The following is a 17,453-nucleotide window of genomic DNA, read 5'->3' on the forward strand; positions in this document are numbered from 1 at the left end:
GTAATCTAATTTCTCAAAAGCCAACGCCTAGCGCTACATAAAATAGTCTAGCTTCCTTAGTTTTTAAGATGCATGAATAATATAGGTACTATTTGAATGACGAGACTACTCAGTAACGTTTACTTCGAGATGTTTTTCTGTATCTCTGACAATCTCGTAGTAATCCGCTATAAACGAATATAATGAAATTGCGAAAGCTAGTGTTTTTTTTTTTTTTTTTTTTTTTTACGATAATAGTCGCCATATTTAAAAATGTCGGCAGCACAAAGGAACTGTATTAACTTAAGACACTTAAAACATGCATTATCTTTAATTTGGCACCAGAACGAAGTTTGTATCTCTGTTGTGATGAGATATTACCCTGTAAGCATAAATTGATGTAGTCGCGTAGCCACCATATTGGAATCCAAGATGGAGGCCTTACCGTCATGTGATTCATGTTATGTGACCAACTTTTTTTTAAAGAAGTGGATTACCCCAAACACGAATCTGAAATCAAGGGGGAGCTTTCAGTGGACACGGAACCAGAGCAGGCTCCATGACTACTTTGAAGAAAGCACACGTAGCTGTGAATATATACATTTTTTTAAATACGTTTAACAAAGATTTGCAATTTTTTAAAATGTTACCGTTTTAAATTTGGACAAAGCTGCAGTGAACTAATATATAAATATATGTACTTAATGATTACTTATCTCTTACCTCCAGTTCATGAACATGGATACAAATATAGTTCCAGCTGCGTGTCCTCATAAATAAATAAAAAAATAAGAAAAAAAGTGCGAGCAGCATAAGAAGGACAACACAAAAGCAAAATAAAAAGGTAAAAATAAAAGAATGAGGAAATAACTGCATCCATAACCACTTTTTCTTTTCTTTTTTTTTTATATAAAAGACAATCCACCTCACATCATTAACATCATTCTCATAGTCATCACACACCTGGTAATCTTCCGGTAAATCATCTGCGGTGAGGTCGTTTTCAAGGCGTGCTGTTAGTAGAGCATCTACATGTGTTACCCAATCCTGGATCTGAAGAATTTTGCTTTCCCATTGCTGTGCTTCCTGGATACAGCCCTCAAGTAATAGGGTACGATCACTAGCCTAAAAGCAAGATGCAAAGCTCCAACTCACTACGAACATTCTTTGTTTCCTTGATTTTCCTTCTTTATTTTCTTTAATGCTGCTTGGTAATTATGCATTTCTTTTATTACCGTGTTCAATATTCCATGAAAAAAAAAAAAGTGCTGCACCACAGCTTATATTGCAAACAGTGTGATATGTGAAGCACATAATGCATCATTTTTTTAAAATGCAATTTCTACATATTCACAAAAAAAATAAATGAAATCTTTAAGTTTTACGTCCCACGTTATGCTGACTAGGCTAAAGGAGATGATGATGATGATGATAAATAAAGGAAATGGTGGAATGATGAAAGTGGAAGGAAACGAGAGAACCCCGAGAAAATCCACGCACACGGTGTTTGTCCACCACAAAGTTCACTTGACGCGAGCTGGGATCGAACTACAAGTACATATTCACACGTCCAATCAAAACCCACTCCAACCTGCTACTTTCAAAATAACTGTAATCAAAAACGTACAATTATATTTCTAATCCTTGTGTCCTTGAACCATGGGATTGGAAGGTTGCAGTTTTAAAATCTCTCTCAGCATCGGGGCTATTTGGAACTTAGACATATAACTTAATGTTTGATCCGAACCACATAAGCTCTCACCGATAATCGAAGATTACTTTCCCAAGCCATACCCTAATCACATGGTCACGAAGAAGTTTTTACGCCATAGAAAGAACAACGAAACACACAGCTGCAAGAATTTGACATCAATAGATGGATGTATGTTTATTGTGAGAGTTTCAAGTATGTTTTGTTTTATAATATTACTGTACTGTACAAAGTTATATCATCAGATTATCATAATCCTCTTTTACCAGAAAAAGCTCCCTTTTTAAGGATAAAGTAAGTCTAGGAGGATTTTCTCTTACAATGAAATTTTCCAACTTTTCTAGCACTTCGAGAAAACTGTACGTTGAGATAAATAGATCCATCTGAATTTCTGCAAATATTTGTGTCTATAGAGCACAAAGGAAGTGTGTAATAACTAAACGCAGCTCGAAAAGTAGTCGTTTACTAATATTATGCGTGTTACAGTTTCGCCAACTAACACTTGGGCTTCATCAGGCACTATCTGATGGCGTCTGATGAAGCCAAAGTGTTAGTTGGCGAAACTGTAACACGTATGTAGTTTTTTAATGTGAATATATTGTTTTGCTCAGCAAATAGTTTGTTTGTGTTGTCTGTCCTGTAGAATAAAAGTCCATCCAAACTTACTTTTTTTTTAACACAGGATGGACAAGGAGATAATTTCATACATCAAGTTTCTTATGAAGCAACATGTTGTTTTCAGATGCGCTGAGGAAGAAGTGAGGCGTGCCTACAAACCGTTCACATATATTGTGCTTTTCGATGTTTTAACGTGAGAATTTTTATTTACTGTTAACATATTCAAAATAATTACTATCGTGCTTACTGTAGACATAACTAATCTCAAATCTATATACGTTCGTTATATTATGGCGTATACTGTACAATATAATGTCCACTGCAAAATGCACTTTGTAACAGAAGATGACAGTTCAAAATACACAAAATCTTCACTTCATGTAGCAAATATGAACTGTGTAGCACTTATTTTCTCATTGAGGTTTGAAGCTCGGCAATGAAATGCATAATTATCCATTTTGATTTTTCTTTCTTATAGCGGAGCACAAAGAAGGATTCACAGATCAGGGAGATAAAATACAGAGAGAGAGAAACAGAGAAAGTGAGAGATGCCTCAGACTGAACGGAAACGATTGACAGAACAAGATATAAACAGGGAGAAAAAGTTTCAAACGAGAAAAAAAGCCTGGTACAAACTTTCTTGCGGGTATTCTTTTTCTTTTTTAATCTTTTCATGATGAATCCACTTTCGTTTCAATTTACATTCAATTATGTAGCATTTAAAGCATACATTTATTTCAAGTTTTCAAGAAAAGAGCACCAAAAATATATTCGAATGGAACAAAACAAATATGAACATTGTTTTGATCAACTAATGGTTTTCTATCCCTTACTCAGTTATTTTAATACATCAAGTGACATCACAAACTAGGCGATACTATTGTACATGATCACCACCATCATAGGTATTCTGCCCTTATTGGCAGGTCACTTGCAGCCACTGACGAGCTTCCACGCACCACGGCTCTCAGCTAACTTCGTCTTGTATTAATTTTCTCTTTTGATGCTGTCTACCAACTGTAGCCTTTTTCGCACTTCCCTGTGTTTCCTTCCCCATACTTTCTATTCTGTTCCTCGTTATAGTTCCTTTTCAGCCAAAATCCCAATCAGTTACTTTTTTCTTTTGAATTACATTACACTATAAAATTATTTTCTCCCTTACTCATAGATAAAACATACGTTTTAAAAATAGGACTTAAAAAAAAAAAAAAAAAAGGATCTTTAAGAAATGAAGAAAACTGCAATCGCTATGAAAAGAAACAGAACATGTATCGCGATGAAGTCATTTAAATTGAAATTCACATCATTCGTTTTTGTGGAAATAACTACAAAACTAAAGATAATATTAAAATTTGGAGCCACATAACTTCCTGAAACTAACACAATACTATGACCAAGGTTTTTGGACGTGTAATTTAAATTAAGAAATATATCTGACAAAACTGAAAAATCGAATGATATTCTCAATCCATAAGAGGCTATGAGAATAAAATATTCAGAAGCTAGAGAACGCTCATTCCCCATCCCGTTCCCATATAACGACGCCTTAAAATCTACATTTATTTTTATCGCTCCATCTCGTTTTTGGTCCATCAAAAGATATTTTTGCAAAATATTCCAAATTAAAGCTAGATATATCGCGAATATCTAAACGATGAACCTCATTCGTCTTAGATATCTTGACCTAAATAATTATCTGCATGTTGGGCTCTATTTAACATTTCTGCCACGCCAGGCCACTTAAATAATGCCGCCTCTGAATATGAATAAATACCGGTGTATGAAATTTGAAACAGTTGAGTGAATAACTTAAGTGAAAGTAAACAGAAGTGTGTATATATATAAGTAAAATAAAATGTAAAAATCCCGTGTGATATCCGTATCCACGTGTATAATATGTTTCGGAAATTTCCAAAAATGCAGTATGAAAAAAAGAAAGGGTACGAGGAAATTTGCCGCCCCGAAAACTAGCTACCTCAGGCCATATCGGCCCATGTGTAAATTCAGCCATATTCACCTTATATTCTTTCGAAGAGGTATAAATACTTTGAGTTTTCCATTTGTTCATCCACTTTCCCAGCCAAACATTCTAACTGTTTTGTGAAGATTTTCAGGTAAATAAATAAATTAAATGTATTTCTGGTGCAGCTTTTCTTGTCAAGAGAGGAAAAAAAAAGATATACAATTTGCAATAGTTATTGATATATCAGTAAAACTATTTCAAGACTGAATTCCATGCAAATAATATAATCAAGCACTGACATTTTGTAATGAAATCAAACAAAAAAGAAATGGATTCACATGACAACATTCTAAAGGGAAAAAAATCAATTCAAATGCAACACAAGCAAGAAAGATATCTTACGATTGAATCATAGAAATGCCAATAAAAAAAAGACAGAACATAAAACAGACCCAAATGCCTTATTACATATCTCAATATTCCATGCCTTGGTATCCTCCTTTCAAAACAAATTCAAATGTTTCTTCAAATAACTACCACATATAGTCCAACTACTACAATATAACCAAAACTTTAAAAAAAAAAAAAAGAAATATTTATATTTTTAAAAATTAAGTTTAATGTTTTGTTAATGAAATATTAATTTTTTACACTCTTTTTTCCAGTACATGCTAGCAAGGTATTATTATTTTACTTCACTGAACAATAAGGTTAAATAACCACACCACGTGTTATTCTAGCCAAACAGAAAAAAATCCACGTGGATCAATTTTTTATGAATAAAACCTGACCTTGTTATTTGTTAAAAATAAATATTATTATTATTGTCAAAGTTGACAGATTACTGAAGTTGATTAGAAAATGTCCTTTTCAAAATACATATCTACAAGCGGTTAGTTATCAGGCAATAATAATAATAATAATATATTACTTGATACATCAATGCGTCTTGGTTTAAGAGAAAAATACATCTTGTTACGAGGTTCGAGTAGTAAAAAATGCTTGTCAATGTTTTACGTAAAAAAAAAATTTAAGATCCTCAAAAAAATCTGATGCCAAATGATGTAACTTTTTTTTCAAAGCTCATTATTGGAATTATGTTACCTGTTGACTAAGTTGGCTCCAACCCATTGTTAGTTTCTGAACATCTGCCTGAACTGCTTCCGACATTACGTCGTCATCAACTAACTGCCGTCCTATCTCTTGTATTCGGGCTAGTCGGGCTTCTGGGTGATTACGCATGTAGTTTTCCAGATCCTTATATATATAAAGAAAAAGAGTAAAATGAAAATTAATGGAAAATTGGATAAAATAGATCACACTATGGCATTAATTACAACAATAACTTACTCCGTGGTGTACGCAGAAGTTCGTCAAGGGGGGGGGGAGGATTTCAAGCTCCCAGTTTATATAATTTCCTGTGTTTGTATACATATTTTAATATAGTAAATTTCTTGCTCGAGGAGAAGGGGGTTAAAACGCCAAAACTCTTTGCGTACGTTACTGAATATTGTTAGGCCACATACTTTCACGTGTAACCACACATGCTTCATTCACAATCACGTGTTATTGTGTACAAACATTGTCACCAGCAAACGATGGAAAGAGAACATCAGGAAGTCACGACGTTGGATCGGAAGGGAACCGAAGATGGACGACCCTCTCCTCACATACACCTCCTTTACAGAACAGCCACAAACGAGAAGCACAAGTGGACAGGAGCATCAATCTACAGCTGATTATTAACCTACCAACACCTTTCTCTTGAGGCCGCAATGGGCTATGGTGATTCCCTCTAAACCTTATCTCTGGAGGCTGCAGTGAGCGAAAGAGATATCCTACAACTACCTTTCTCCCGGAGCTGCAGTGAGTTACGGTGAAATTCTATTACTGTCTCCTGAGATCGCAGTGGACAAAGGGGACTCCTCTTATATTCATCTACCCCGGAGGCTGCAGTGAGCGAAGGGATTTCTATTAAAACCTAAGACTAATTGAATCTATATTTCCGAAGCCACTATTGTGTGCTGAGGATACACTGGACTCTGAAAACATTTTGTATATTACAAGAAAACTTTGTAAATTATTATGGAGATTTACGTATTTTTATAATACAATAGATGAAAGGCTTAATCCTGATCTGTTTCATTATACTCTACCTAAAACACTGCAATATATTTAAAGTAGCAATCCATTCAGAGACCATACTATGTGTTCACTCTGTTGCAGCATAGATTTTTTTTTATTTTATTTTATTTTATTTTATTTATTTATTTATTTATTTATTTTTTTTTGTATTTTTTTTTAAATTTTGAAGGCCATCATTAAGAATAACTAATAGGTTTACATGAGCAAATTGTCTGCACAGTTTAATTGTCTGATAGCGCAGGTAGTGGCATTTCTTAGTGTGTTCTTTATTTGGAATAGAATGATACACAGATTAAAACCTTTGGAATTTGTTAATAGAATAGAATAATGAAATAAAATCTTCATCTTAACTACTGGCGGCTGTCGTGATCTATTAGTAATAAGAAAACTAGAAAATCCAAGGCAAGAAATAAATTAATATATTAGTTGCACAAAGAGAGTGGTTGTTGATTATAATCAAGTCAAATGGAAGCAACTAGCAATTTGAGAGTGTGAATAAACTCAAAGTCTACGAGATTACTACTGGCAATTTAATACTGTATTATGATTTTATCAATAAAAGTGTCAATTAAGCTACATCGACTTTTGTTAAAATTATGGAGATGTTTCTTTTTCAATTTTGGTCTTTCCAACGCTGAAATCTTTCATTTTTTTCTTTTTTCTTTTTCTAAAAGTAAAAACCAATTGATCTTATGGATTAAGAAACCGAATGTTTATCGCCGCAGAAACAAACGACCACCATTGGATCCGTTTCAATGAAATCCAATACGGATTTCATTACCTACTTCCTACTCTCTTGTTTCATTGATTATTAGATATATACACTCCATTTCAGCACCAAGATATCAGACGGAAACCTACTGCTGAATGTGAGATCTGATCCGTAATTCAAATTTGTATCTGAGAAATGTATTCCTGCAGGAAATTGAACCCATAATTAGACTAATACCTCATGTATATTTTCTTAAACCCCAATTATGAAACACTATGTAGCATTTCGCACGCGAGCAACAGGGTCCGTTCATCTACGGTATCTCGATTTATAATATGAAGTATGGAACACGGAAGTAGATTTAGTAAAATTATGAAGAACTCAATTAAATATTTACAAAGTTCGTTTTAAATGCAAATCTTCACAAAAAAAAAGAGAGAGAGAAAAAGAAAACTAATAATAACGACAGCACTTGCAACATAGTTTGAGAAAGGATCATGATCAACCTATTCAACAGAAAAAAAAGCATATCTCGGATGTCAACCCTACTCATAGAAGTCAAGCCATTCTTAATTGTAGGAAGATAAATACGTTGTGAAACGTAAATATTACACGTACTTTGTAGAAAACGTAAATAAAACGTAAATACAAAATCTTCACAACAACTTTGTTTTATCATTTTTGGCAAAAGTATTCGCATATAAAGATGTTTTAAAACACACAATTATCTCTCTATTAAGCAGTGGCACGACAGCTACTTATAAATAATGTATATAGAGTAATCATAAATATATACAGTTCTAGAAAATATTACTATGGTATGCAAGAGAGCCGATTTCTCTGTAAATTTGGGAGGGGGGCATTCAGATGCAGAAGGTATATATTTAAATATATGAAAATTTTAAGACAAATTGCACTCAAATTATACCAAATATTGTATACTCATAAATAAAATAGGGGCCACATGAGCTTTGGGGGGCCCGGGCCCCCTCGGTCCCCCCAGGATCGGCGCTCTTGATAGTATGTTTAATATATATGCATACCTTTCTCTTCCTTTCTCTTTCTGGTACATTGGATTATTCGGATTGAAAACACAATAACACAAACAACCATGAAATAGAAGTGTATGTACGCAGTTTATTGAAATTGATATTATAGCACACTGAGTTATTCAGATTGAAAACAAGAAAAGCTAAGTTATAAATTGAGAAATTCATATGCAATTTATATGACTTCTTTTCAGTTGTTACTGAATGGTGGTTCATTCTAGACATATTTGCTTTATTCTTTTTGGCAGATATGCACATTCTAATATTGTAGTTAACTACCTCTTTTTAATGAGCTAGAAGTGTTTCCCTCGGAGCAAAAGATGTTTTGAGAAAATCTTGAGGGAATTCATATTTCAAAACCTCTGCTACCTTTTGACATGCAGTCAGGTACCAATAAATGACAATTGAGCTTTAACCTTGAGAATTTTCCGGAAGCTTCCCACTAAAGCTTCCCACTGGTGAAAGGAGCCGATATAGCTAATGGTTTTACCAAAACAGACAGAGTAAACAAATACGTACAACCATTTCCTGAATTCCTGTACGTGCTTTTTCTTATTCACATCTTCCTTCACAACCCTTTTATGAGGGTAGTGTTCTGGCCATTGACCTCCAAGAACAAATCGTGCTAATCTATGCTTCTTGTGTCCAGTCACAAATACAGAACATCTGCTTCTCATATGGGAATTCGAAAGAGTTAAGAAAAATAACAAAACTGTATTTTTCGTGGCCAAGATACACAGGTAAATTTATCATTATCATCATAGGGTAAACATTGCTTCAGTGTGGCCAACTTCCAAGATAGACAGGTGGACAACTTATAGAGTAGTAAGTAACGAATGTCTTACGGGAAAATGCAGGTTCAAGACGAACTAGGCCAAGATAAGCAGGTGGCCAACTTAGAGAGGTGGCCAAGTTGACAGGTTTCACTGTAAAAGGAAGTTCCAGAACATATCATTGTAACCCAGAACAACGAAAATGTATACAAAAGATATAATAAAAATAATTGTTAAGACTTACGTCGAGTTCCTCTGAAATTTCTTCAGCATCCGCTGCTGATTTTGGAGATTTTCTAAGACGTTTCTCTAATCGATCCAACCATGCAGTCTCCTGTATCACAAGTGCTATAAGTAGAAGATAAAAGGTTAGCACATCTAAACTTATTGCAATATTTAAACTTATTGAACTAAAACTAATTTGTTATTAAGTAATTACAGAACATTTAATTGTGCTACAAAATGTAATACTAAATTACTCAACTTGATCATTTAATTGTACTATTTTTCACTAAACATTATTATTATGTATTTATTATTATTACGAAATATCCAAGCTGGAAGCATTGAAATGTGGTGTTGGCGCTGAATGCTGCGCATATCACGGACCGAAAGGAAAACGAATGAAGACGTACTAAAGGAAGTTAATGAAGAAAGACAGATCATTAAGATAATAGGAAAAAGAAAAAACAGCATGCTTGGCCATCTTATTCGGTATTCCAATTGTATCACCGTGTTAATAGAGGGAAAGGCAGAAGGGAAACCAGGAAGAGGGAGACCAAGGATAGAATATCTAGATGCAGTTACGAAAAAGAGACCTTCTCAGTATAAAATATCTCTCCCAAAGGAGAGAAAAGTTTTAAAATTGCCATGTTGCCCACCAACCTATGGTTGAGGTGAACAAGAAGAAGATGATTTATTTATTCACAAAACTGAAATCAAAATAATTCAAATATTGAAAATTGCTGTACGGCTAAAGACATCACTCAAGTAGGCACTGGGGACAATTTTATCTCACTTTCCTTTGAGAATTATCACGTGCAAAATCATTCAGATATTTCTAAGTGAAATAATTGTACAATGTTCATTACAAACTCAATTTTGGACACTAGTAGAATTATAAGAAGCAATTTAGAAATAGCGAACTAATTCGACACTGACGTTCTCTGACATTTATTTAATTTCTAAACTCTCTTTACATATTTTATCTTCTATGATGATATATTTGGCTATGTTCTATTTTGTGTTCTATGACTATGAAAGTATGATGGACTCACTGCGTACTTTAGATTCACGCTGTGCTACATTCATGTTAATCTAAGAAACAGATACACAGTGCAAGCATTAAGTACAAGGATTGCACTTTGGAGATTCTCTTAATCTTTATTAAATATACAAAGGAAGAAACATGATGATTTTACTGCCAAGTAAATTGAAACCATCTCACCAATAAGTTGCTTCTTTTCAACATGAAGAGCTAAAAATACACTTGATAGTTACTTGTTAATGTTTCAATTAATCAGAAGTTTTATGTAATATGCAAAACACCAACCTTTAAATTCGCCGTATTGATGAGAGGCATCCTTCAATATCCTAAACTTGTCGTAAATGACATTTGTAACTTCATTCCATTTAGCATTTAACTGAGTAAACTTCCTTGCTAACTCTTGCGCAGCGCCGCCTTCGCAGCTCAGCAACAAATCATTTCCTTTAAAAATAAAAACATACCAATCTGTTAAATATACATATATATATATAATTAATTTATATGACACTCAAAGGCAATGAAGAATCCAAATAATTCCTTTCTTCTTTTAATTATAATTTAATTATTATACTCTAAGTTAGTTGTAGACTTAGCATTTTTTTTAACGGACCACCATCGGTGAGCAACTGCCTGAAGAGGGTTACGTCCTCTGTAGGAGGAGAGAGTTGAAATAAACAAGAATGTTTTATGAACTATTATTGCTGGGAGCTTTGGGGTTTATACATTAATTGTATTTATTATCGGCTTTATTAATCTTTATTTCATCCTTGGTCATTATGATCTTTTGATCATAATAGACTTAACAAACTGAAGAAACTATATATGAGTGTCAAATAGCATAAGTACCAACAAGTACTTAAGAAGAATTAAAAATATTCCCTCTAATATCTTAAGGAATCATTTCACTTATTTTAAAGTCTGATTCCTGAAAATGCTTTGCACTTCAAATCTTGCGCCGCACATTAAAACTTCTCAAAACTTTGGAAAACAATATTAGCCAATTTAAGAGCTACTATTGCAACGATTCTAATGAAAAATCAGAAGTCTATGAAATAAACTGCAGTTGACTGGACATATAATGAAACAAAGCTAAAGGTACAGTCAAGGAATAACTTAGAGATGTTGAAACTGAGCACACGGTTTCAAATCTTTTAAAATATTTAAGGCAAACACAACAAAATATTATTCTTAAAAATTTTATTTGGAGCCAAGAGTGAATTATTAACTGGTTTTGAAGTGACATAATAATGTAATCAAAAAGTAGATTCCGGCTAGCATCACGTCTGCACTTGAGGATGACTCAAAAAGTGATCGAAGTCTTGTGAGTGTAATGACTTAAATACAAATGGAAGTAGAGGTACAAGGAAAGATTTTGAGAATGCCAAAATATGTATATTATACTGAGAAATACCATAATTTAGTAGAGAATCACTTTTCTCTAACCATTTTTACTACCCTCTTTAACAACGGGAAAATTTGCTATCACATTGTTAAAGAAAATTAACGAGTTCTATGAACAACTTACCAGATTCATTTAAATTTCTAAATTCCTGTGTTCGCCTATCCACTCTGTCCTTGAGTACTTGGAACTTTCCTTTTGCCTGAAAAAGTTCTGCAGAGGTCTTGATGGAAACAGAGGTCGGTACTTCTGGTTCCAACGCTTCAAGCCATTTTGTAAACTCTTCAACTGACTCGAATACCTAAAGCCAGGCATTTTAATAAATTAAAATTGTATCGTTACTTACACATCCTTACACATACTGATATACATTATAATATAAAGTATATATATTTTTTAAGAATGTACAGAAAATGCAAGGAAAGATTTCTAAAATGGTTGAAAAAATGTTCTCTTAAAAATGCATCGAAAAGTACTAATCAAGAACAAAATGAATCGGAGGTATTACACATACTGTCACTATTTAAAAAAAAAAAAAAAAAAAAAAAAAAAAAAAAAAAAAAAAAAAAGCGCTTTACATTGACTTTCAAATTTAGTAAAAGTATCATAAATTCTATATCATAAAAATATTATATAATTTCATATAATGATATCAGCTCAATTTCTAAAATTATTACATACATATAATATTTATTATACATGCTACGCAATAAGAATATATACCATAGTATTCTGCAGTTATTGGCAGGCCACTTGCTGCAACTGAGAATCTTCCATGCTCCACAGTCCTCCGCCGATTCTTCGTCTTCACATACGATTTCTTTGTTTTGATATCGTCGATTAATTGTAGTCTCCTTCGCTCTCTCCCTCTCTTTCCTGCCATCATGTCCTCTAGCACGTCCCTTCTGATACAGTACCTTCTTAGCCAATGTCCCAACCAATTTCCCTTCCTCTTCTTAATAATATCTAAAATTGTTATTTTCTCCCCCTTCATTTCTAACAACCTCTTATTCATTTTCCACTCGATCCAGCTAATTCTTTCCATTCTTCTCCACACCCACATTTCGAAAGCTTCCAGTCGTTTTTCAATTTTGCTTAATGTCCATATCTCCGACCTCTCCAACCCATACAGCACAATACTCCACACAATAGAGCAATAACAATAATTATAATAAAATGAATAGTCTAGTTTGAGGAGGAAGGGACAGAACTGGTCACCTTTATTAATATATTTAATACAAAAACATTTTAAGTGGGTGGTATGGTCCGGACACATTCTGTTTATTTTTTTCGCAAGTTCATTTAGAAACTTTAACAAATAACATTGTTAAGGCAGTGTAATACTTTAGTCCTGAAAAAATACCTAGTAGCTTTGTATTATCACTAGATAATGCTGTGCATGTAACACATCACAGTTGTTTGATGTAGGAGAGGGCCAGATAATTGATTCAAATTATGCCTACTAATTATATAGTACAAGCATTCTTATCACGATTCTTGTGACGTCTTACATTAATGACATCATCTTCTATGACAATGTAATTACTATTTTCCACAGGACGTACACTATTCTATAAAAGTGTTAACGTGTTTACATTACATGTAGTTAACACTGAACCTTCACGCATCTGCGATCTTCTACAAAGGTACACATAAATAAGTAAATAAATAAATAAATAAACAGTTGTGAATTACCTGCTTGGTCTTTGTGAGTGCGTTTCTGAGATTGGTGTTTTGCTGTTTTGCGTGCTCTACCGTTGTCTTCCATTTATTGGCCAATTCTTTTAGTTGAGTTCCTAATGATGCGGCAAAACTTGGTTCAGCATTCTCAAGAAGACTCTGCCCTGTAGTATCAATACTGTTTACATTGGGTTTCAGCGTTTCGATATCGTCTTGTAACGCCTAAAAGATAAAATTGCATGTGAACACATTTATAATTATAAAAATATTTCTCATAGAAAGATAAAATAAGTTAAACAAGCTTCAATCTTTTCAATGAAGCTTAAAGTATAATATGCAGTAAGATCTTTATATTCTTATAACTTCACTGTCAGTGCACATTTTAAAGCGGGAGAACACGTTACTTCGTATAGAGATTTAAAATGTTCACTGTTTTTGAAGTGATAAGCATGTAAAGATCTTACTCTACAATACATTTTAAGCCTCGATGTACTTGAAAATGAATTTTCGCCTATGTATCCAAAATATTGGAAACTATTTCAGTTTTATGAATACAAAAAGGTTAATATTATTTGTATTTGACTTTTGTTTGCAAGAGGGACAAAATAACACCTGGTTTCACTTTTCATTTCACATTTAAAAGTTTGTCTGCATTAATATGTATATTTTTGTATTCATCAGTCACAATTTATCAGTGTATTCATCAGTTTTGTATTCATCGTGTTTTATGTTTTAATACAAAAGCGCTATTATTAATTGTTTTATTCTTTGTTCAAAATTAACACAATTAATTTACAAAGTCTTTCTCAGCACTATAGTTCCAAAATTTGGAAATGCAAGAACGCATCATACTTGGTGCTGTGTGCAGATAAAGAAAAATTAAATTAAATCTTTAACGTCCCACGTTTATGTTTATTAGATTAAATGAGATGTGTTATAAATGAAAGTGAATAAATGTGAAAAAATTGTGGAATGAGAACGTGGGAGGAAATGGGAAAACCCAGAGGAAATCCAAGTACACGATATTATTCACCGCATTCACATGGTCTGGGATCAAGCCAGAGACCTTTTACACCAAAGATGACTGCTCTACTACTAAGACTGTGCCCCCTATAAGGAAAGAGGTTTTGTAAATAGACTTAAATTTAAAAAAAGAAACTCTACAAATCGATAACACCCTAGTTTTCACTGTCCATTTTAGTGCTATAGAGCCTTAAATGTATAGTTGAATCACCATGAAGATCACAGATTAAGTCATTTTACATAACTTCATATTTTTGTATATACAGATCACTTCTAATTTTTCGTCACAATACTATTTTTTAAAAGTAAATTTGGAGAAGTTTGTTTCTTATATATGCATTTAACAGCAGAGGTCTGTAACGCTAAAATGGACACTTTTCAAATGTATACAGCGTGAGGTTTAAGATTACGCTTTTCACGCCCGAAGTGTATTGTTGCCTAAGTACACAAATCAAACACACAGCCAGGGCCGTGCCGTGGTGGGAGGGGGGCGAGCGGGGCGACGATACACTTGTACCTCGGGCTAAATGAATGTACCCCGGGCGCCGAAGTACGGGGGGCGAAAATTCGATAGAAAAAGGAAAAAAGATAGGAAAAATTGCTTGGAATACATGTATGGGGGCGCCGTCGTATACTTTCGCCCCGGGTGCTGATTTTCCACAGCACTGAATAACAGAAAAAAAAGCTGTATTTTTGACTTATTTATGCAGCACTTTAAAATTTAGTTTCCGCACTTCTGTGATTCACCACCTTAGAACATACTCACTAGCGACGTAGTGTCTTGTGAAGCGGAGTTAAACTGGATTAATCGATATATGAGACACTTAAAAAAATAACATTTCAAACCCAAGTGACTGATCACGCCTTCCAACTACGCTATAAGTTATAACAACTGCGATAGTATCTTCATTTTTTCTACATAAACCATCTAAATACCATACCATATACACATACTAACATCACATAAACGTAATACGTATTTCAATTCGAATACACTTTTTCCGAGAACTGCACCCATATGCTCCAATGCAGCCTAATGATTAACTAGTATACCTTTGGAAACGTGGTCCCGAATTCGATTTCCGCATGGATACATAGAATTTTTGGTGTTAGTCCAGCACTTGGGCTATCTAATTACATTCCTATTTAAATTACGAAGTAGCGAACTTCGATGCAGAAAGCCCGAATAAAGATGATGGAAACCAACGAGTTAACCATGTACCATGTATAGCCAGTCAGTCCTTCGTAGATCCACCCAGCCAGTCCGTCTGCTCATAGCCAAAAGTTTAGTTCAGGCCATGCACCATATCCACATTTATATATATTTAATGTACAAGAAGGTTCACCACTCTCTGATAACCAGAACACAATAGAAAAGTAAACAACGCGCAATTTAAATTAGTCAGCTTCTCAATTCACGTTTGTAGCAAGAAATGCTTTCTCTTTTTGGAAATATGCAATGCAATGCTACGCAGTAGCGTCACGTTTTACTTTTTTAATGCGACTTCTTTGCCTTTTTATTGGATTAAAAGATCCAATATATTTCAATCAAAAATGTTCTTCTAGGCCTTATGACTGGAGAACTAGACACAGTGTAGCCGAACCCAAACTATCATTTAACTCAGTATGATGTGCTTATTCCGTAGAAAATACGAAAATTCAATATAGAGTCCGTTCAAAAATTTTATGGCCCTGATCCCATTGGCCCAAAATATCCAATATATTTCAATCAAAACTTTTCTTGTAGATCTTATATCTAGAGAACTACATATAGTGTAGCCAAAACCAAACTATCAGCTCACTCAGTATGATATGCTTATTCCGTAGAAAATATGAAAATTTAATTTAGAGGCCGTTCAAAATTTTGTTGCCCCTGATCCAAAAACTAATTTTTGACCAAGATCGCTTCTTTTTTTTTTTTTCCTACGATCCTTGTTAAATGAATATTTCAATTTCTATCGGACTGAAACAAGATAATACTCTCAATATATTGCTACGCGTGCTAATCTCTTTCACCTGATTACTTTTGACGCTTGCATTCAGACAATCAGAACTAGTAGAATCTTGTATTTAGAATAAGTAATTTTTTTCTATTTGTTTTAAGAAAGAAAAATGCTGATAAATATCCATGAATTCAACTAAGACAGGAGAAAGTATATAAAATAGGAAAAATTACTTACATTTGATTGCTCAAGCTGAGCTTCCAAGGTTTCTAGGTCGCCAAGAGGAATATCCTCTTCTGCCTTAAGAAACACTTCAACATCTTTCAGCCAAGAATTTAATCCATTCATCTCTTCATTAAATTGTCGAAGAGTAGCTATATCTGAAAAACAATAATTAACATATGTACAAAATGATATAGGAGAAACATTACAACAAATATTACTAATGGCTGATATTCTATTAAATAATAATAATAATAATAATAATAATAATAATAATAATAATAATAATAATAATAATAATAATGGAAAACGGAAGGCTGGCCAACTGCTAACGTTGGCCCTACGTTGCAATTGGCCATTTTGCCGACCACTTGTCAACTCTTAGTTGACAAATTAACCCCGACGAAAGAAGCAAAATTGGGCTTAGGAATGCGAGGGCGAAACTGTTAAATAAATGGTGGCAAATTGCCGGTTGATATTCATCCACTTTAAATTACATGGACCAACGTATTTCAACTGTCGGTTGATATTCATCCATTATAAATTACGTGAACTAACGCATTTCTATTGTCAGTTGACAATCATCCGTTTTAAATTACGTAGACCAACATATTTCAATCGTCGGTTGATATTCATCCATTTTAAATTACGTGGACCAACGTATTTGAATCGTCGGTTGATTCATCCATTTTAAATTACATGAAACAACGTATTTCAATTGTCGGTTGGCATTCATTCATTTTAAATTTCATGAAACAACGTATTTCAATTATCAGTTCACATTCATTCATTTTAAATTACACAGACCAACGTATTTCACATATTTATTCTTACAGTTACTAATCTCCAACCGCACTGTCCATTAGCCTACGTGGAATCTACCTACTATGATACTACAGTTAGTGGTTCACTAATTATATATTAGAACCTTCCGGCGCAGAACTCTTACAAGACACAATTGTTAAAATC

The 17,453-nt window shown here is 33.6% G+C and overlaps 1 protein-coding gene across 8 annotated transcripts in view; it reads right to left on the reverse strand.

Moving 5' to 3' along the window:
- The window catches only part of Dys (Dystrophin), a 1,830,839-nt gene that overhangs the window by 1,322,910 nt on the left and 490,476 nt on the right, over positions 1-17,453 (reverse strand). For 7 of the 8 annotated variants that reach the window (XM_081729421.1, XM_081729456.1, XM_081729412.1 and 4 more), the window contains exons 20-26: positions 16,500-16,642; positions 13,312-13,518; positions 11,743-11,917; positions 10,503-10,658; positions 9,195-9,298; positions 5,376-5,528; positions 943-1,104 (exon numbers count right to left, since the gene is read on the reverse strand). In XM_081729421.1, coding sequence (XP_081585547.1) covers positions 943-1,104; positions 5,376-5,528; positions 9,195-9,298; positions 10,503-10,658; positions 11,743-11,917; positions 13,312-13,518; positions 16,500-16,642 — 1,100 coding nt within the window. The remainder of the gene's footprint in view (positions 1-942; positions 1,105-5,375; positions 5,529-9,194; positions 9,299-10,502; positions 10,659-11,742; positions 11,918-13,311; positions 13,519-16,499; positions 16,643-17,453) is intronic. The other variant, XM_081729463.1, reaches the window with a different exon arrangement.

This window comes from Thermobia domestica, chromosome 1, assembly GCF_964235325.1.
Source record: "Thermobia domestica chromosome 1, izTheDome1.hap1.1, whole genome shotgun sequence".
NCBI lineage: Eukaryota > Metazoa > Arthropoda > Insecta > Zygentoma > Lepismatidae > Thermobia > Thermobia domestica.